Consider the following 21,577-nt stretch of genomic DNA (forward strand, 5'->3'; position numbering starts at 1 on the left):
AGTCATGATAAGGGTGGGGGAAGGTGGCCCCTCCTAGTCAGGAATGTTCAGAAAAACATGATCCTGACTTGGTGACCAGCCAGCAGTGGGGAGCCAATGGCACGTGCCAGTGCCCTGCTCGCCCCCTGCGACCTGGCCAGGGGTTCACGAGACCAACTCTTCCAGACAATGCTTGTGTAAAAAGGTTATTTTAATAAGTAAAAATGGCTAAGCTTCCAAAAGTTCTTAAATAGGATTTCAGAGGGAGGAAAATGTCAAGAGGCCAGTGGGCAAGGCGATAGCCTGGTGCCAGGCACATGAGGGGGAGCAGCAAGATCCCCACCCACTGGCCTCCTGCCGGCCATAAATACAGCCCGGCCCGCGGCGGCAAGGGCCGTGCTCCTGTGTACACCTAGGAACACTATATACACGCCCAGTGAGACACTCTCCTCCCTGGGAGCCAGGGAAGAGTGGGGCAGGGCTGCCCACCAACCGCCCAGTTCCCACTGTTCCTGTGCCTTCTGGGGGCTCCTCAGCCCACCCACTAGGGAGGGGCCCTGCAGGCTGGGGAGGGCTGGGCCAGCCCATGCCACCTGCGCCCAGAGCCACAGCCGAGACACCATTTCCTTCTGAGCGTGTTTCTTATCTCTGAGGGGAGACGGGCGAACGAGGAGCCTCCACTCTGGCCTCTGCCTCGTGGGCTCCAGGCGCTGCAGCAGGAACAGGCCAGGCAGGCGTCAGGACTCGGTCCCTCGTCCGGCAGACTGGGCATGTCCATCACACAGGCAACGGCCTCGACTTCCCTGCAGGAGGGGGAGGGTTTGTCAGCACCAGGATTGTCAGCCTCTGTCCCAGAGCAGGAGGGAGCTGCAGAAGCACACAGGCAGCAGGCAGCGGACCCCAGACCCCGCCCTGAGCAGCCAGCTTCCCGGCACAGCCCTGCAACCCGAGGCGGCCAGGCGGCTGGGCGGGCAGCCCTGGGCTGCGGGCCCGACACTCACCTGGAGACTTTGCAGCCCCAGCCGTCAGGCTGAAATCAAAGCAACAGGTATCTCACCGGTGGGCCCGCCTTGGGCCAGAACCCCCCGGGACCCTGCTGCCCCCCTCTCCCTTTAGACTCAAACACTCACCAGGCCCTTCTGTGAGTGGGCCAAGCTGGAGGCTGGAGCCCCGTATTCTAGTCCTGGGGCCTGGCTCACTCCTCATCTGGGACAGGTGAGCCTTGTCCTTTCTACCCTCCGGGAGCCAAGGCCTGCCTTGGACGGTGTATCGTGCGTGAGCCCAACCAGCCCAGCCTCAGGATCAGAGGATTGTGTCCTGGGCCTCGTGTCAGCAGCCCTGCTGGGAGCCCGGAGGGCTGGACCCAGCACTATGTGCCCTGGCTACTTCCCAGGGCCAGGGAAGGTTGTGAAACAGGTTCTGGAGAAGTTTTATAAACTTAAAAAAAAAAGGAAAGAAAAGAAAAAGCCCATTCAGATAAGGGCAGCCTGGCCCACTCCCTGAAGACTCACCCGAGGGCTGCAGCTTCCTCCTGATGGACCCTGGGCGGCTAGTGGTCCCAGAGCCAGGGGCCGAGTGGGCTCGTGCTGAGGGCTGTGGCGTCTGGCAAGCTGGCTCCCACTGTGGGCAGAGAAGGGCAGGTGGGCGGGGCCTGCTGCCCTGGGTCTGCCCCTACCCCACACGTTTCCCCTCCCCAGCCACCTGAAACCGTTTCCTCATCTGCAAGACGGACATGATGATGGTACAATAACCATGGGGGGTGAGGGTGTGAGACAGCATACGTAAAGAAGTGAACTAGTTACTACTGAGCGCCTGTGTGCCAGCCTGCACCCGCCCCCGCCCCACCTCCGACCAGCTGATGACCCCCACAGGTACCTCTGAGGCCGAGAAAGAGCACCTGGACTAAAGAGGCTACTGGGTTTGGGTTCAAGTTCTGGCTCCACCCCCTCTGGTATCTTCCCCTCCTCCACCATTCCACACTGTCCTCCCCTCCAAACCCTCCCTCCTGCTCCTGACCGGGACGTCTATGACCCAGTACTGGCCTGAGGCAGGCCTGTGGTGGTCCCCGTACCTCTAGATGCTCCTGGCTGGACCAGGACACGAGCTCTGCCCTGCGGGACCCGGGGCCTAGCTCCACGGAGCGCACCCTCTCAGCAAACTTGAGGGAATAGAGCGTCTCACTGGTGTTCTTCTCCACGGGGGACACCTAGGGGACACGAGAGCTCACTCCCCACCCAGCTGGCCGGCTGCCCTCGCAGAACTGGAAGGAGCACCAAAGGGAGCCCACAACCAGGGGACTCTAGAAGGCTCTCTAGACAAGACTGAGAGGGAGGGGAGCAGGAGGGCAACCAAGGTGGCAGAAACGGAGGAACTTGCCAGGCACACGGTGCACGTGGCCAGGTCTGTGGGGAGGCTGCGGGGGACGGGAGCCACGTGTCACTGACTTCGGAGCCGCTGATGACAGGAGGCTCTTCCCTGCACAGCCTGGGAGGGTACCTGGGCCGCAGGGGAAGGTGAGGGGGGTCCCTGTTCTTGGAGCTAGTTAAGCCCCTACACGCTAATGGTCACGCCATCCAACCCGCCTGGGGCCCTCACCTGCACCACCATGAGGGTCTTGCTGTCCCCGCTGAGCGAGTCCTGCAGCAGGTAGGTGAGCTTGGAGTTGCGGAAGGGCACGTGGCCCTGGCGGGAACGCAGGGCAGCAATGACGTCCCCCAGGGCCGACAGTGACTTGTTGATGTGCTGTGCCTCCCGCAGGCGGCTGCCCTCAGCCCCCGACTTGCCCACGCGCTCTGAGCCAGCCAAGTCCACCAGGTTCAGCTTCCCTGCGGGGAGGGTGCTGGGCAGGTCAAGGCTGCCCCAGGAAAGGCCAGGGGCGGGGGGGACAGGGGTGGCTCAGGCCAGGTGGCTGGGGCCCTCACTCACCCGTGGTGCGGAGACCGGTGCTGCCGTCCACGCCGTGCACCGTCACAATGAGCAGGGCATGCGAGCGCGAGCTGTGCTCGTTCAGGTTGGTGAACTCCGTGGTGCGGTTGGTGTGGCCGAACTCGAACACCTGGGGCCCGGGGAGGGCAGAGTGAGGCACAGGGTTTGGAGTGGGGTCTTCAGGATCAACCGTCCTCGAGTACCCCTGTGAGGGGGCGGCACCCTTTGCCTCATCCAGGGGAGGAAACAGGCTCAGAGAGGCCTGGGGACCTGGCAGAACCTGCATCCGACCCCCATTCTGTCCTCCGGGGCAGCTCTGCTGTGCGCAGGGTCTCCCCAGCCTTTCCCCACCCCCGGCCCCCACAGCCCCACACCTTGTTGATGTCCTCCACGCTCTGCACCTGGAACTCCGTCAGCCCTGGCACGTACAGCTGCCCGCTGCCATCAGGACACAGGCGGATCTCCAGTTTCTCCTGGGGCTCCTGCCCCAGCAGGTCCCTGAGAGCAGGAAGGACAGTCACTCCCTCCTCGCAGTCTGCCCTCTGCTTGCACTGCACCCACCCCTAGCCTGGAACGTTCCCCCAGCCATCACACTTCTGGAAGCCTTCCTGGACCATGGGGCTCTGCGCTCAGTCTGCTGAAGGGCAGAGATGGAACGTTCCCCCAAAGTCCTGGGGTGCTGCTACTCCTGCCCCCACAATGCACTGAGCCCCTGTGGGCAGGTCCTCCCAAGACCCCACTCTCACTCTTCACCACCTGGTGCAGCCTGCAGGTAGGGTGAGGACACTTCAAGGGGAAAAGGAGTGCCTTTGTCTGGGTATCCCAGGTGGGCTCAGACAGCCCTCCTCCTCCTGCCTGCTAGCGTGGGAGAGGGGCCTGGGACCAGTGAATCCCCTGGGCTGAGTCAGGACATACATTCAGCTCCCACCTGAGGGGCTCCCACTCGAGGGCCTTCCGCCTGAGGGCTCCTCACCTGAGGACCTCGTTGTAGATCTCGGCTGCGCTGACGGTGATGGTGTACTCCCAGTCAGACGCCTTCTCCTGCACCTCGGAGAAGAGCAGCTGCAGGGCCCGCTGGTTGATGCCTGGGTTCTCGAGGGTCCCCTGCAGGCAAAATCAAGGCCCCGGTGAGCCAGGCCTCCCCCCACCACGTGGGCTGGCCCGTGCAGATGCTCACATGGTATCTGTGGTCCCCACCTGCTCTGGCTACCCCTCACGGGCCAGCCTCCCTGACTGAAGCTCCCCACCTGCATGCCGGTCTGCCCCCAAAAACGCCCTCCACCAGCTACAAGCAACTTCACCTCCTTGGGCCTCAGGCCTCAGTTTCCCCACCTTTAAAACGGCCCCACCCTGCCAGGATTGGGCCTGCACACAGGGGCTGCTGATGGATACCTGGCCGTGCTGGGCCACCTGGGAGGGGGCACCGGGAATGTATGATTGTATGACACGTATGAATGTATGACAATGAGGGGCTCATTGTCAGGTAGGCCATGAGCCAGGCTCTGTGGGTGATGCAGGGGAGGCACAGGCAGAGCTGGCAAGAGAACTGGGGCCGGATGGGCTGGCTGGCCTTTCTAGAAAGAAATCTGGAGTCCTCACCTGGGCCTCCCTTATCATGGCACCTCCCACCCTCACTTCACTTCTGCCACCGGGGCCTCCTTGCCGGGCCTCAGTATCCTCCCCAGCACGCTCCAGACTCGTGGTCCCAGCCCTGCTGTTCCCTCTGCCCGGAGTGCTCTTCCCCGTTCTCCTCTCCGTGACTGGCTTAGGTGTCTGCACCAAAGTCACCTCCTCAGGGAGGCTTCCTCTCCCTCCAAATGCCCGATCCCTCCCTCACTGTTGGTTCCTCATACCTGGCCGAAGTTTTCTCCCTAGCACCTGACAGGACACATCCTGATTTGCCGTGTGCACTGCTGTCTCCCCACTGGTGGGCTGGCTCCGTGGGGTCAGGCACCCTGGCCACGGCTGTGCCCCAGGCACGGTGCCTGATGCACAGTGGGGCTCAGCAGGGATGTGTTGGAGGATGGAGGCCCCTGGTGGTCAACTCTAAGCACCCGAGACAGAGCTGGGAGCCTAGAAGGTGCCGCACACACCCCTTGCCCCTCACCTCCCCGTCTCGCTTGGCCTGCCCCCTACTAACCAGTCTTGCCAATCCCAGAACCGAGGGAAAAGAAGGTCCAGATTGGGGGAGAAAGGACCACCACGACAGCCTGCCCAAAGGTGCCTAACAGCCTGGGCCAGCAGGGCCCTCTCGCGCCCATTGTTGGGACAACAGGAGACCAGCCCCCCTCCCCTACCTGGAGAATCCCACAATACCCCCCTTAAGAGCCAGGGAAATGGCTCCATTCTTATCTACAGTCAAGTTTCTTCCTCTTCTCAACCCCCCCCACTCCCAGCCACATCCCATAGAGGGGGGCATGGCACATGCAGGGAGATGAGGCCCTGGGAGCTGCAGCTAAGAGCTGGGCACCCAGGACTTCCCTGGTGGCGCAGTGGCTAAGACTCCACGCTCCCAGTGCAGGGGGCCCGGGTTCGATCCCTGGTCAGGGAAATAGATCACACACGCACATCACAACTTTTTCACACGCCACAATTAAGGAGCTGGCGAGCCGCAACTAAGGAGCACACGTGCCACGACTAAGGAGCCCACCTGCTGCAACTAAGACCTGACAGGACCAAATAAATAAATAAATATTAAAAAAAGAGCTAGGGGCTTCCCTGGTGGCGCAGTGGTTGAGAGTCCGCCTGCCGATGCAGGGGACACGGGTTCATGCCCCGGTCCGGGAAGATCCCACATGCCGCGGAGTGGCTGGGCCCATGAGCCGCGTCCGGAGCCTGTGCTCCACAACGGGAGAGGCTGCGACAGTGAGAGGCCCGCGTAACACAAAAAAAAAAAAAAAAAAAAAACTAGGCGCCCCACAAGAAGTCTGGCCAGTCTCTCCCACTGCCCAGGTATCTCCTTGAGGGCCAAGATACCCCCCTCATTCATCCTGGCATTCCCAGGGCACAGCATGGCAGCCCTACAACAGGAGCCCAATAAATGTGTGGGTGAAATGAAAGCCAATCCTGAGAGACGTCACAGCAATCTTCCCTGGACTCTGGGCCCAGGCCGAGACCCGTCTGAGGCCAGAGGTTGTTGTCAGCACACCCTCCCCTCCCCCATACCTACCGGGACCATGCAGGTGTGCTTGGGCAAGGCGCCCCCTCCGCAGGCCTGGTGCCTCAGGGCTAACATGGGTAACTATGGGCTCTGCTCCAAGGTGGTTATGAAGACCAAGTGAGGCAAAACACACCCCACGCAGAACCTCAAGACCAATGAGGGGAGCCCCCATCAATGGCAGCAAGGGGTTGGTCTTCACTCTGGATCCCTGCCCCATCCAGCAGGCACCCACCTCCATCGTGTATGTCTTGCCAGCACCCGTCTGGCCATAGGCGAAGATGCAGACGTTGAAGCCGTCGATGCAGGAGGTGATCAGGGCCTGCACCTCCTGGAACACCTGCAGAGGGGACGTGGGATGGAAGGTGAAGGGCTGCCAAGGCTGCTGCGTCCAGGGGCCCCCACCAGCCACCTCCCCCTGACTGCTCCCCTCCCCTAATACGGCACCTGTTATCGTGGGCAACCAGCTCACTGTGGAGGAATCTGTGACTAATAAGTCACTTACACTAGGCGTTAGTGGGCAACCTCATTGCCGAAAGACTGAAGGGAAGTCAGGGCAGTAGTTACTGCCCACCAGCACCTGAGGAAGGCGCCGCCCAGCCCAGGAACTCAGGAGCCCTCCCCCAGCTTATCCCCCTCTCAAGGCGGGTCAGCAAACGAAGGCCGAGAAAGCATGTGCCTGGCACCTCCACGGGCCGGCTGGCCTGCCGGCCTGCCTGCCTGCCAGCCAGCCAGCAACAAAGGACGGGGGCAAAGATAAAGCCCAGCATGGGGACCGGAGGGCACAGGCAAAACAGGCCTCCCAGGTTGGCCCTGGCAGAGAAGAGGGAAGAGTGGATGCTGAGAACACGTGGCTTGCACAGGCTGAGGGCTCCTCCCTGAGGCCTGGGCGGCAGCATGGGAGTCCCTAGGAAGACCCATGGGACTGATAGAGGAGGTGCTCCTGGCTGGAGGGGCCTGCCTCCATGCAAGCCAGGGTCCTGTGGATGGGCGGAGCCACATGACTGGGAGGGGCTGTGAGAGTGCATGTGGCTGAGTATGGGAGAGGAACCATGTGAGTGGGAGAGGCCATGTGAGTGGGTGTGGCTGTGAGGGTAGGAGGGGTCACATGGGTGAGATGAGCCTGAGAGTGGGTGTGGCTGTGAGGATGGGTGGGGCCACGTGGGTGCCCTAGGCTATGTATGGATCTGCCCTTCTTAGCAGAGGCTTCCGAAGCTCCCAGTTTACCTTCCCACCCTCTTCTCTCCTGCAGAGGTGAAAAGAGAGGGACCGTGGGGCACTGGGCTTCTCCATCCTGTCTGCCCTCCCTTATACTTATTTTTGTCCAGCTCCCAACATCTCTCCCTCTACAGGTGAGGTGAGTCTGTCTCCCCCTCCCTCCACTGTTCTCTGTCCCTCTCCCCGAAGGGCCACACTCACGTCCTGCTGTGAGGCTTTCGGGGAGAAGACTTTGTCCAGCTCAAAGGAGACGGGCTTTCCTTTGTGCAGCAAGTGAATGATGGAGTCGTCGTCGGGATCAAAGGTCACAGCATTGGTCGCCTCAGGTCCTTCCCCATCCTCTTTGGTGACTGGCCGGACACGGGCGATCACCCGGATGTTCCCTGGATTGGGTGGCAGAAGAGAGAAGGGTACAGACCAGGTCAGGACCAGACTGCCTCCACACTGGTGTCCGTTGGCATCTGGAGCAGGCTAGTGGCTCAAGAGCCCCCTGCCTTCTAAGTAAGGCCCCCAAGGGCAAGGTGGCCCACAAAGATTTGATCAGTCACTCACGCTATAGTATGAATTAACGTATCAATACATTTTCTTGCTGAGCAAACCAGTTGACAGTAGGAGCCTCACCTTGGGGACATGGAGGAAAGGGCAGTGGTGGGGCTCAGACACTGCACCCAGTTTGGGTGGGATACCAAAATGGACAACTGTTTATACACCTGGACTTCAGTTTCCTCACGTACACAATGAGGGGCTTGGATCCCAGCAAGCCAAGGGGCTTATTCTATCACTCTAGAAGGGCACAGTGAATGCCAGGACAGGGCTTGGGAATCAGATGGGCAGAAAGGACCAGGCAGGAGATGGGCACAGGCAACAGGGCAGCCCCAGGGGTGTCTGACGCACAGATCTGATCATGCCACCCCCTTGCTTCAAGCCTTTGGGTGGGATCCCAGAGTTCCTGGAATGAAGAGAAAACTCCCCATCACATCTAGCACGGCCCCACCTTCCCTTCACCTGTCCACTCCACCTCATCATCCAGGTCTCAGCCCTGGTTTTATCTCCTACGGGAAGCCCCCTCGACACCCTCAACTGTCAGATGCCCAGGGGCTCTCAGAGCCCCTCCCCAGCCTGGGTAAAGGGGTAGTGATGGGGTTTTCTGAGTGATTAATGGTCACTGTCTGCCCGCCCCCTGCTGAAGTAACCACCATGGAGGCAGGGACAGGTTCTGTGGCGCCCAAAGCCACATCCTCATAGTCTGGAACGGCACTTGGCACAGAGCAGGTGCTCCCTAGACCTTTGTGCCGTGAATGGGTGGTGTCTCGAGCTTGACCAGGCCCTAGATCAGAATAAGTGGCATTCTAGCCACCCACCACCCGATGCTTCAATAGCCTACCCCTCCGCCACCTGGTAGCCTGTCGTAGGCATTGGGCAAAGGTTTCAGAGTTGAACAGATCCAAGGTGGACCATTCACTAGCCATGCAGTTTTGAGCAAATTCCCTGTGACGTCTCTGTGCCTCGGTTTCCTTATCTACAAAGAGGGAATTCCAATAGCTCCTGGATGACAGGGCACAGCTCCAGGGAGTGGTGCTGGGGGCCACGGGGAAGGACAGGCTCACTTCCGAGGCAGGTCAGGGCTCCCTCCGCTAGGCACCCCCCAGCCCGCCCAGCGGTCACCTTTCAGCCGCACGAGCTCATTGTGGCACTTCTTGCGCAGCTGCAGCTCCCGGCGGTACTTGCGCAGCAGCTCCTGGTTGTTGCTGTTGACCTCGTCGATGGCCTGGCCGATCTAGTGGGGGGTGCGCAGCACCATCAGGGGCCCAGCTCCACCCGCCTTGCTTGCCCGGCTGCTTGCCCTCTCCCCCACCCCCCCAAGAGTCTGCTCACTGCCTCCTGCCCTGGACTAAGTACCTGACATGGGCTGTCACACGTCACATCTTCCCAATAACCCCTCTGGGTAGGTACTGCGAACAGGCCCATTTTACAGAGGAAGAAACTGAGCCCTAGAGAGGCTAAGCCAATCTCAAGGTTGCCCTGCAGATGAGTAAAGAGCCGGGACTCAGCAATCACTCCACAGCACCAGCACTTAACTACACGATTCAGCTGGACCCAAATCCCAGCTCTACCCTGAGGACCTGGGGGACCAGAAGCAACTGGCTCAATGCATTCAAGCCTCAATCTTCTCATCTGTAAAATGGGGATAACAACATCTAACTCGTGGACTTGTAGGAGCTGGTAGGTAAAGATCTCCAAGTTACATTTCATAAGGAAAAGAAACAAAATGCAAGCCACACATACACCTGCTCCCCTTTATTGGGTGAAAGGGAAATGCGTGTCCACGTACGTATATGGACAACAGTTTTCAGCATGCTCAGAACACCCTCTGGGGGGAAATGCTGGGAGACAGGCCTCCTTTGGGGAGCAGGCTGGGTGGCAGAGAGAAGCCTTTCCTTTTCATCTGAATGCCCTTCTGGGAGGTGGGTACTTTCAACGTGTCCATGTATTATTGACATAATTTTTTAAAGGAGAACTATTTTTCATTCCCAAAATACATGTCTCTCTACCCTGCAGAGCTGTCATACAGATTCAAGGAGCCGACGGCTATAAAAGGCTCAGCACGTAGGAGGCACTTAAGAGACATTGGCTATTCTCATACTGCACAAGTACAGCTTAAAAAATTAAATTAAACCTAACAGATCTAAGGATACGTGTAGCATGTTTGAGATATAAAGATATGCATAGCACATATGAGATATAAAGATGTATGTGACATGTTTGGTTTACACCCAAATACCTGCTCTTGACCAGACTGTTTTTCAAATGGTCTGGGGACAGCAGTGCGTGTGTGGGACGGGAGCTGCCATCTGGGGGCTTTGAGTTTGGGAAGGGCGCGCTGGGTGGCTGCTGCATCTGCCCAGGGGCTCCAAGGCCTCTCCCAGCCCCGCCCCGCCATGGCCTGCACTCACCTCGGCCTTGACACTCTTGAGGGCCTCCTGCAGCAGCAGCGGGAAGCCGCGCACCTGACGCTTGAGCCCATTGTAGTCGTTGGTCAGGGTCCGAAGTGCTGGCTGCAGCGTCAGCAGGTTGGTCCGGACACCTATGGAGACACAAGGGGTGAGAGGCAGACGGGGTGAAGGGCTGTGGCGTGGGGCAGGCTAGAGCCCAGCTGCACGGCTCACCTGCCAGGTTCTCGTGCACAGCCTTCATCTCCACCTGGGCTCTGGCAAAGGCCTCCTCGATGGCCCGGTTCTTGTCCTCCTCCAGGGACTGCATCTCCTCCAGCATCTGCCCGTGTGCCCGCTCCAGCTCCGACTCGTACATGGTGATCTGCAGCCAGGGCCAGAAGCTTAGTGCCGTGCGCCATGCAGAGAAAGAAGCCCACCCCTCACACCTTGCACACGTGAACACACACACACAGGTGGGGTAGGGTGGCCGTCTCTCTCCCTGAAAGGGCTGGGAGCTCCGTGCAGCTACTTCCCGGCATCAGCCCAGCACCAACCTGGGTCCCGGCACATAACACAGGTCACAAGCCACAGGTCCCAGGAGAGCAGGGGAAAGCATTTGTTATGATACCGACTAGAGCACCCTTCCAAGAGCCTGTGTGCCGGGCCCTGAGCGAATCTTGTGAATAGGTCAAGCCCCACTGGGAGGTGCGTTCTGTGATCAGATCATTTTACAGATGAGGAAACAGAAACCTGCCCTTGGTCACACGGCCAGTGGGGAGAGGAGGGGCTGAAACCCAGGTCTGTCGAACCCCAAGTGCTCAGCCGCTGTACTGTGCCGAAGGCCGGTCTCTGGCGTTGGGGCCCGGCGTGCACATGCTGCCCCAATAGGCGTGCGCACCTGCGCCCGGAGCTGTGCGGTCAGCTGATGCGAGCTCTGCAGCTGCTGCTCCATCTCCTTCAGCACCTGCCTCTGCATGGCCACCTGCTCCTGCAGGTGCTGGTTCCGGGCCTGGGACTCACTGAGGGCCTGCTTGGTCTTGGACGACTCCACCTCCACCGTCTTCATGACATACTGTGAGGGGAGGGAGGGGTGGGTGCATGGAGGTGCGTGGGTGCCTTGACCTTACCCTGGGACCCTGGGGGGCCCCTCAGGAACATGTCACCAACGGCCTGCAGAATAAACTAGAGGAGCCCCGAGGTCTGGGCTTTCCAGAAAGCTGCAAGGGCCTCCTGGAATCTTCTCATCTTAATGAGCCCACTAGGAGCCCGGCTGTGGCCCACGACTGGGCCCAGAACAGACAAGAAGGGCAAAGACGAGGGCAGAATCTAGCGATGCATCATGTCCATGCCCGGCACACAGCGGGCACCTCAAGCATCAGTTGCTGGATGCCTACGTGGCCCGGTCCTGGACAGCAAGAAGGGGAAGGGGCCAGGTGACAGCAGATCTGGAAGGATTCCTTCAACCCCCCGCACCTACTTATTCACCAAGACAAGCCCCTCCTACGTCCAGCCCATCCCGGGCTCCAGGGACCAGAGTTGAGGCGTGGCCCAGGTGCGCGGTGCGGCCGCCTGGCCCCAGGCTCACCTTGACGGGCGGTGACTGGGCCCGCAGGCTGGCGATGGTCTCGTGGCTGTCACGCAGGCGCCGGCTGAGCCGCTCCTCCTCCTGCGCCTTCTCAGCCAGGCAGTCCTTGAGCCGCAGCTCCACCTCGGCCAGCCGGTCGGTCTTCTGCTGCACCTCCAGGTTCAGCTCTGACAGCAAGCCTTTGTTCTCCGCCACCTCCAGCTGTAGCTGGGACAGCTTGTCGCGGAGCTGGGCGCTCTCCTGCAGACAGACGGCCGCGGGGGCCGGGACAGGTGTGAGACCAGTGGGCAGGATTCAGCATGAGGAAGTGGGGTGACCGCTGGGAATCGAGCGCCCCGGGACCGCCCTGGCCCTGGGCCCACCTGGCTGTGCTCGCAGCCTGTGCAGGGCACCGCAGGCTTGGCCCGCATATCCTGCAGCTCGGCCTCGCAGCGCCGCATCTCCTGCCTCAGTCGCTCATTCTCCACTATCAGCAGGTCCCGGTGCTTCTCCAAGTCGGTGCCTCCCTGCAGAGAGCCAGAGCCGGGGGTTGGGGGCGCACGTGGTGAGGGCAGATCAGGGGGAAGGACGGAGCGGGGAGGCAGAGACACTGCAGGGGCAGGGGAGAGGGGAGAGGTGGGGAGACAGAGAGAAGGAGAAAAGAGAAAGAAAGGCCAGTGATGGATGGAGAGAAGAGAGGAGGGGCTCCAGAGACGGTAAAGACAAAGGCAGAGGAGAGGAAGAGATGCAGGAGGGTGGTGAGACAGGAACTGCTCCCGGCTGCACCCCACCCCTTTCATTCCACTTTCCTGAGTGTGAAAGTTACAAGGAAAGTCATATTTATACACAGAGTTCACACTCCTACTTTACATCAGCAAATAAGAATTAACCTCCCTCCTGTTACGGGTCACACCACCTCGTGGGCACAGTGAGTGGTGATAAGTACATGGGGAGCATCACCCCCCACCAGCCCCGCGCCGTTAGGATGGCGTGGTCAGGCTCACCAGCTCCGATCGAAGGCGGCTCACTTCCTGGGCCTGGCTTATGAGCTTCTGCTTCAGGTGTTCCACCTGCCAGCACAAAGCCGGGGCACGCTGAGCCTGGATTCTCTCCTCCAGCCCACACCCAGGCCTCTCGCCCAAACCCAGAGCCCCAGTCCTCCCTGTGTTCAAGCATCAGGCCACCCCTGGGACTCTAGGTGCAAAGCACCTGGCCTGGTCCTGACAGCTCTCAGCACCCTCTCCCGTCACAGGACCAGCCAGTCTGGGCTTACAGGAGAGTCCGGGGAGCGAGTGCAGCCAAGGTGACCCCTGTGCCAGCCTGGGCCCACGCCAGGGACAGCTCGCCGGGGGACTCAGGAGGCTGACTCTCAGGATGCCTGCCTTTGCACAGGCCCTGACCCAGGCCTGAACCTATTTCTGTATTTGTCATTTAACATTCTTTATTCTTTAAAGGGCCTCCAAAGTGTATAAACTCCAGGCACTACAAAACCTGCATCGGTCCTTGACCAGCCCCTAGAATTTTCTACTTTGGGTGGTTCCTGGTGAGTCTGTCTGTGGAGATGGGCCTGCCAGTGACCAGGGCACATCTGGGACCTGCCTCCACCCCAGCTGCCAGTCTGCCTTGCAGGAGAGCTATGGCCAGTGGAGGCTGTTAGAAAGAGAAGGGGTGTGTACCCCATCAGGAGGCAAGGGTGACCTGGTTCAACCAGAGCCCAGGGAGGGGAAACCAGCCCCGAGAAAGAGCACGACCCCGGGATGGCTGCCTGCCCTCCCCGCAGGCCTAGACCCTGGTTCCACATCAGCCCACCTCCAGGAAACTCTCCCCCCGGGAAATAACCCAAAATGCAGACAAAGACTTTGGCACCAGTGTTCATCAGAGCCTGTCTGAGCTTTTTCTTGCAGAACACTCTGGGTTGATCGCACGGAACCTTGGAAAAGGTACGGTGAGAGTCGGACTCCCTCTCTGGGGGATAAGGAGGTGTGGTTTGCACAAGCTTTGGGCTCTTGTTACTAAACATAAGGAGACAAAGCCCACCGCCTAGTAAGGCAGGTGAGGGGCAGTGCAGGACTAGATGCCCAAGATCCACCTGAAGGAGACAGAGGACTGCAACTGGGGGGGTGGGGGGGGGGACACAGGCCCAGGGTCATCAAACTTCTGACCTTTCAAGAGAGGCCGGACATTGGGATTTTGGGTGTGTGTGTGTAAAATCTCCCCAGTGCACGTGGCTGAGGTGTCATCAACCGTCTGTGTGCGGCACAAGCTCAGAGCCACCCGCCTCCTGGCGCTGGAGAAGGCGGCTGGACCACAAGTCAGCCTCTGCTTTCCTGAGCAAGTTGGGGGAGGGCCATGGGCGCGACCCCACCTCCAAGGAGAAGGCCTGTGACACCGGCGCTGCTCACTCGTAGCTGGGGAGGCAGATTCCAAGAACACAAGACCCAGAGAGGGGTTGGGAGACACAACCTGGCTGCCCAAGGCCTCCCGGTGGACAAGCAGGTGACTTAAGGGCTGCACCCGAGAAGGTCACCTCTGTCACCTGCTCCATCAGCACATTCCTTCCTAGCAATGTGCTGGGCATGGACCAGGCCAGGCAGCAAAGCCCGTGCCATTTCTCTGCCCGCTCCAATACCCCCTTCTGCTAAAAGCCTGGTACACGGAGCCTCAGTTCCTTCGCCCTGGAGGGGAGTGAGGGACAGTTTGAATAAGGCAGCCTTTCATTCCTTAGTCATGAAATTGGGAATAACCTCAATGCCCAGCATTAGGGGAATGGTTGGGTGGACTGCAGTATCTGTACTCATACACTACTGTGTAGTCGTTACCCTCGTGTTTATCAGGAGTTTTAAATGATGTGGGGAAAAGCTCCTCAACATAGTAAGTCAAAGAAAAATCCAAAATCAAAATCGCCTATGCAACACAAAAAATAGAGGGCTCTGGACTACGGAATGATGTTTGACAAATTCTTTTCGATTTGCAGTAAGTTTTAAGTCTCAAAGAATATATATTCCTCTTGCACTCCCCCCACCCTGAAATAGGTGGAGTCTACCTCCTTTTGAAAGGTTGGGGTCCCCCTCCTGCCTCCCCTCCCTCAGAAATCACCCCAGGAGATCCACTTTGCACGGAGCTGGTGCCCCAGGCAGGCTGCTTCCTTGGCACCAGGCTGGGTGGGCTCGGACCTTGCTTGTCCCCAACGCCGCTGGCGCTCAGACCCGATGCAGTGAAAGTGGGGTTTCCCAGTGTTTCCCTGGGAGTCAGGATGCCTGCCTGACACCTGCCTGCAGCCCAGTTCCTGTTCTCTCCTTACATCACAGTCGGAACGCTGGGCGCTCCTGGCCTCTGTCTGGAATCTCTGAGGGGCGCCCCAGAAGGAGGCGGCGGCCCCACGAGGCAGGCTGGGGGCGGGGTGGAGGGATGAGGAAAAGGCTGTAAAAGACCCCTTTTGTCTGAAATGTCAGGCACTCGTCATCTCCTGGCTAGTCTCGGGCAGTGGAGGAGCACGGCCCACTGACACCACAGGGTGTCCCGTCAGGCACAAACCACCCCGTGGTGCGCGGTGCCTGCGCCCCGCCGGCTCCACTGGGGGCTGAGAACTAAGGAGGCGTGCTGCCCAGGAGCGGGACCCTTGCCCTCCACCCCCGGCGGGTCAGCTTCGGGAGGGCCTGCAGGGAAGACAGCAGACTTCTCCCAGCCTGGGAGGGAGAACAGGCGAGTCTCTCAGGGTCAGGGAAAACAGTGAGCACAGGAGACGGAGACAAAACCAAGTACGGGAGGAGGGCTCGGAGCAGAGACGGGGAGCTGAGGGTGAACCTGACCAGAGAGCGGGGCCTTCTGCGGAGGGGGCCCCTGCAGGCACGCCCTTCACCCACCCAGTACAGCTCTGAGTCAGCGACGGTGCCTGCATCAGTACGCAAGGGGTCGGCGGGGGGTGGGGGGGGGACCTCCTCCATCAGCTCTTCGGGAGGTGCCCAGCACACCCGGAGACACTCAGTGAGCACGGAAGTGACGGCGAGGGGGCAGCGCACTCACTCCTGAGTGCAAAGAGCCAGGCCAGAGGGGCAGGCAGGCTCCTGACCGGCTGCTGTGGTGGCCCCCCGGACAGCACAAGGTCAGCCCCAGGGCTGAGAAGGGACCAGGCTGGGTTTGTGCCACAGCCCTCCCTGGGCTCAGGCTCCTAGTCATGCTGAGAAACTGAGCCACAAGCCTGGTGCAGGGGGGCCTTGAGGGAGAGGGAGCTGGTACCTGTCTGCTGACCGACGCAAACCCATAGTTCCATCTCCCAGCAGAAGCGGGCTCAGCGGAGGGTGCAGCTGCCCTGTGCCAGGCTGTGTTTCCCCAGCTGTCTGCTCCTCTCGACACAGACAACCTGCTGACTAGCCCCCAGCCTCCCACCAAGCCTGGCCCCCCATCATCGGCTGTCTTCTGAGGAACGGAGGGCTCTCCCAGTGGCAAGACCAAGGCATTGCTGAGCTGGGAAGATGAGAGGGCCTGGGATCCAGACGGCCCCAAGGAAACGCAGCCCAGAGGCCTGAGGGGCAGCCCCGGGAAGCACCCCATCCTGTCCCCAACACACTCCCCCTCCCGGGAGACCCCTCCTGGTTACCTATGTACATGACCACTGACCAGGCCTGGCTGGCTACATCCATCCCACCCTGCCTCCACTGCCGAGTTTTCACATTTGAGTCCTTCTGCCACCAAGGGGCTTTGGGAACATGGACTCTCAGGCCAGACTGCTCGGGTTTCTAATACAGACATCACCCTACCTTGCCAGACAACGTTGGACATGTCTCAACTCCACCGTGCCTCTCCATTTCCTTAGCAGGAGAATGAGGCTACCTCACTGAGGAGGTCTGGAGGATTAAGTGAGATTACATGAGTAACATATATAAAGTGCTGAGGACAGGGCCCAGCACGTAATAAGTCTATTACTAGAATGAAAGTCCGCGAAGACAGGGATATTTGTTGTCTCAGTGTTGTACCCCCAGTGCCTAGAACGGTACCTAGCATATAGTAGGCGCTCAGTAAACACATGTAGAAAGAGTGCTGAATGCATGAGGGGCCAGGAGAAGCAGGGTCTGTGAGAGAGCGGTCAGGCAGGGCACGGGGGAGCAGAGGTGGTGGAGGCTAGGGTGTGTTGAAGGATACTCACTTCTGCCAAAGGCAGGAGCTGCTAATGGGCTCCAGGCAGTGCATGCCGTGTGGGAATGTCAGTCCAGAGGTGCCACAATTTCCAGTATTTTATGACAAAAAAAAGGAAGTTGAGATTTTTATATGAACTTAACTAAGATTTAAATGGTGGCAACTAATTTGATCATACAATCAGGAGAGTTGGAACTAATAAATTCAGCAAAGTTGCAGGATATAACACATAAAAATCAGTTGCGTTTCTATGCACTAACGCTGAACAGTCCGAAAAGGAAATTAAGACAGTAATTCCGCTTAAAATAGCATCAGAAAGAATAAAACATGTAGGAATAAACTTAACCAAGGAGACAAAAGACTTGTACACTGAAAATTACAAAATGTTGCTGTAAGAAATTAAAGATGATACCAGTAAATGGAAACACAGCCTGCATTCATAGTCTGGAAACAGTATTGTTAAGATGTCAATACTGCCCAAAGCAATCTACAGATTCAATCCAATCTCTATCTAAATCCCAATGCCATTTTTTGCAGAAATATTAGCATCCATCCTAAAATTCATATGAAATCTCAAAAGCCAAATAGCCAAAACAATCTTGAAAAAGAAGAACAAAGTTGTAGGACTCGCACTTCCTGATATCAAAACTTACTACAGGTGGATCTCCGAGGGACTCCTGGCTTCGCGGAGGTAAAGTCTTCCCGTCTGGGGAGCAGGCGTCCAATCCCGCACAGGCCTAGCACGTGGACGGCATAACTGCGCACTTCGGCTTCGCTCCTGCACCCGAGGGGGCCGGGGCGGGCACACTCGCCGACTCCGGGTGTCATCTCTGCCCAGACTGAGGGGGCACGGGGCCCCCAGGATAAGGCGCCCGGCTCGGCCTGTCGAGTGCCGGGCAGGCTTCTTAGAGAAGAAACCTTCGAGCTGAGGCCTGAGGGATGAGTAGTAATTCTTATGCCCCGGGGAGTGACCTGGGGTGGGAGAACCTAAGTCTCGGATTATAGGAGCTTTGGACGCCACCCCACTGAGCTCAGTGGAGGTTGCGTCTGCCTTATTGTTGTAGTGACCGTATTGTTAATGGGCTGGCAGACTTTAAAGACGTTTAAAGTGTATCCAGGGTGCTGACAAGACAATGAAGACATTTGGGTTTGAGCGGGCGGCGGCCCTGCGTCTGTAGCAGTCACCTTGACCGGGTGTGTAGGGGGCGGGGATAGGGGGATGACCCCGTGGCCACCATCCTGGCAGGAAGGGCAAGGTCCTCGGGGGCTGAGATATCTTGCCAGGCTGGAGAGGAATATCCTGGTAGGAAGCGAACCCCCAGAGTCTGAGATGGGTAGAGATAGGGCAGAGTCAAGGACAACATTGTAGTGCCAAGATTAGGTGCCTGGGCTGTTGCTTGAGGGGTTCTATCAATGAGACTTAGCCTGAGACTACATTGGGTCTTTGTTTTCATATAATAGTTTTCCTTTTAATAAAGACCAGTAGAAGTTAAAAAAAAAAACAAAAAAAAAACTTACTACAAAGCTACAGTAATCAAAACAGTGTGGTACTGGCATACAGACAGACATATGGACCAATGGAATAGGAGAGAGAGCCCAGTTATAAACCCTCATGTATATGGTCAACTGATTTTTGACAACGGTGCCAAGATTTTCAATGAGGAAAGGACAGTCTTTTCAACAAATGGTGCTGGGAAAATTGGATATCCACATGCAAAAGAATGGATCAAAATGCATCAAAGACTGAAACATATAAGCTAAAACTATAAACCTCTTAGAAGAAAACACAAGGGAAAAGCATCATGACATTAGATTTGGCAATGATTTCTTGATGTCAAAAGTACAGGCAATGAAAGAAAAAATAGGTAAGCTGGACTTCATCAAAAAAATTTTTGTGCATCAAAAGACTGTCAACGGAGTGTAAAGGCAACCCACAGAGTGGGAGAAACTATCTGTAAATCACATATCTGATAAGGGGCTAATACTCAGAATATATGAAGAACTCCTACAACTCAACAACAACATAAGAACCCAATTCAAAATGGGCAAAGGACTTGAACAGACGTTTCTCCGAAGATTATATACACACAGCCAATTAGCACGTGAAAAGATGTGCAATATCACCGATCATTAGGGAAATGCTAATCAAAGCCATAATGAGATACCACTCCATACCCATTAGGATGGCTATTATTTAAAAAAAAAAAAAAAAAGGCAACTCAGAAAATAACAAGTATTGGTAAGGATATGGAGAAACTGGAACCTTTGTGCCCTACTGGTGAGAATATAAAATGGTGCACCCAGTGTAGAAAACAATGTGGTAGATTCCTCAAAAAATTTTAAATAGAACTTCCATATGATCCAGGAATTCCACTTCTGGGCATATACCCAAAGTTATTGAAAGCAGGGTCTCAAAGAGATATCTGCACACCCATGTTCATAGCAGTATTATTCATAACAGCTAATATGTGGGAGCAACCCAAGTGTCCCTTTACGGACGAATGGATAAGCTAAATGTGGTCTAGCCATACAATAGAATGTTAGTCTGCCTTAAAAAAGGAATTCCTGCCATTTGCAACAACATGAATGAACTTGGAGAGCATTATGCTAAGTGAAATAAGCCAGACACAGAAAGACAAATCCTGTGATTCCACTTATGTGTAATACCTAGAATAGCTAAATTCATAGAGACAGCAGAATGGTGGTTGCTAGCAGCTGGGGTGATGAAGAGTTACTGTTCAATGGGGACAGAGTTTCAGTTTTGCAGGATGAAAAGAGTTCTGGAGATGGATGGTGGTGATGGTTGTACAATAATGTGATACATTTAATACCCTGAACTATACACTTAAAAATGTTTAAGATGGTAAATTTTATGTTATGTGCATTCTACCACAATTTTTAAAACGGTTAAAAAAAAAAAGAGAAAAGCAGGTCAAACAAACAAGGCACATTTGAGCGCTAGATCTAGTCTTCCAGCCTGTGGTTTCTGCTCACAATGTAAGGTTCTATCTTGAGGTGTGGGGGCAATAAGAGGAGGGGTGCAATCTGGGTGCGTGTAAAACGATGGTAGGAGCCTTGGAAGCATGAAGGCCACTGCTCCAGGGACATCCACAGAGGACAGGGGAGCTCAAGGCCACCAGCACGTGGCCTGGGGCTGCTGGGTGCCCCAGGACTGAGGATCTTTGACCCTAGTGCTCCCCACAAGGCACACAGTGAGCTCCCAGAAAATATAAACATCTCCATCTGACACATCCAAGGGGAGGCCTGAAAAAGACTCCTGAAGCCCTCACAAGTCCGGGTTCCAACAGGGACAATGGCAGCCCCAGTTGCTGAGTCAGCTTTGCCAGTGGGGCAGGGGGGCTTCATAAGATCATGACTTTGAACCCCCCAATCCTGTTAGGTACATACTATTATTATCGCCATTTTACAGGAAGAAAAACTGAGGTTCCAGGAGATTAAGTCACGGTTAGGCAACTTGTTCAAGGTCACCTGACCACTAAGTGGTGACCCTAGAATTGGAACTCCTGCAGAGCAACGTATAGAAGACCAGAAAGGTCAATCTGTGCCAAACCACAGTGAGGCTGACAGGAGACCAGAGCACACAGAAGTGACACCTCACAAGGCACCGCACTTTACAGTTTACCATCCATTTTCCTGTCCAGTCCCATAATTGAGCTGCCCAATAACCACGGAGCAACATCTATTTGACCCAGTGTCGAGACTGGTAAATGTAGGCTCAGAGAGGAAGTGACTTGCTACAGCTGCACAGCCAGGACTAGAACCCTACTCACGTGATTCCAAATCCAACACCATTCCTGTAACAATGATTGGCGGTGGTGGCAGTGGCGACACCAATAATACTGGGTCATCTCACCAGGTACTGTTATTATGTCCATTTTACAGATGAGGAAACTGAGGTGCAGAGCAGTAATTAACTAGCCCAAGGTCACACAGCTAATGAGTAGTGCCAAAGTCAGGATTTGAACCCAGCTCTAGGACCGAGTGGTTGGCCACAGCTCTACGGAGTCAGACTCTCCAAAGAGTGGCTCAGAGACCTGGAGCTTCAGGTCCATCTCCTGAGATATTTTTCAGAAAAGAACTGGCAGTCAGAAAATTCAGGAAAAAAATATGAGCAAAGACCAGGAACCATTCTGAATTCTCCAAATCATCCAGAGGCATGGAGGTTGGGGAGAGGGGAGGGGTCAGGCATATCTGGAGAGCTGGCACTCAAGGACACCAAAAAGGCTAAGATGCTTGACCCGCAACTTCCCCTCTAAAAACTAAGTCAATTTTGCTCATTAAAGGAAAAAATGTTTCTTAAAAATTGGTTTAAAGTCGCAAAAGACCATATATTGTTATTTAATTTATATGCAACATTCAGAAAAGGTAAATCCATACGAACGAACAAAGAAAAAGGCAGAGCAGTGGTTGCCAAGGGTTGGGGGGGAGGGGCACATGGGGAGTGACAATAGGTCTTTGTAGGGTGATAAAAAGGTTCTAAAATTAGATAGTGGTGATGGCTGCATCACCAATGTACTTAAGACCGTAAACTGTACACTTTAAAGGGGTGAGTTTTATGGTATGTGAATTATATCTCAATCAGGTTCTTTAAAAAAACAAAACTTGTTTCAAAAGTGAAGTGCCCGGACAAACTAAACCAAGGGAAGG

General features: G+C 56.4%; 1 protein-coding gene across 1 annotated transcript in view; it reads right to left on the reverse strand.

The window, feature by feature from the left end:
• Positions 1-756: 756 nt before the first annotated feature.
• Positions 757-21,577, reverse strand: part of KIFC3 (kinesin family member C3) — a 36,045-nt gene continuing 15,224 nt past the window's right edge. The window contains exons 4-19 of the mRNA XM_065898617.1: positions 12,781-12,846; positions 12,160-12,303; positions 11,798-12,037; positions 11,111-11,284; positions 10,447-10,594; positions 10,234-10,364; positions 8,945-9,056; positions 7,481-7,662; positions 6,297-6,401; positions 3,878-4,008; positions 3,279-3,402; positions 2,905-3,034; positions 2,575-2,804; positions 2,051-2,185; positions 1,491-1,599; positions 757-782 (exon numbers count right to left, since the gene is read on the reverse strand). Coding sequence (XP_065754689.1) covers positions 757-782; positions 1,491-1,599; positions 2,051-2,185; positions 2,575-2,804; positions 2,905-3,034; positions 3,279-3,402; positions 3,878-4,008; positions 6,297-6,401; positions 7,481-7,662; positions 8,945-9,056; positions 10,234-10,364; positions 10,447-10,594; positions 11,111-11,284; positions 11,798-12,037; positions 12,160-12,303; positions 12,781-12,846 — 2,187 coding nt within the window. The remainder of the gene's footprint in view (positions 783-1,490; positions 1,600-2,050; positions 2,186-2,574; positions 2,805-2,904; positions 3,035-3,278; positions 3,403-3,877; positions 4,009-6,296; positions 6,402-7,480; positions 7,663-8,944; positions 9,057-10,233; positions 10,365-10,446; positions 10,595-11,110; positions 11,285-11,797; positions 12,038-12,159; positions 12,304-12,780; positions 12,847-21,577) is intronic.

The sequence above is a fragment of the Phocoena phocoena genome, chromosome 20 (genome assembly GCF_963924675.1).
Source record: "Phocoena phocoena chromosome 20, mPhoPho1.1, whole genome shotgun sequence".
NCBI lineage: Eukaryota > Metazoa > Chordata > Mammalia > Artiodactyla > Phocoenidae > Phocoena > Phocoena phocoena.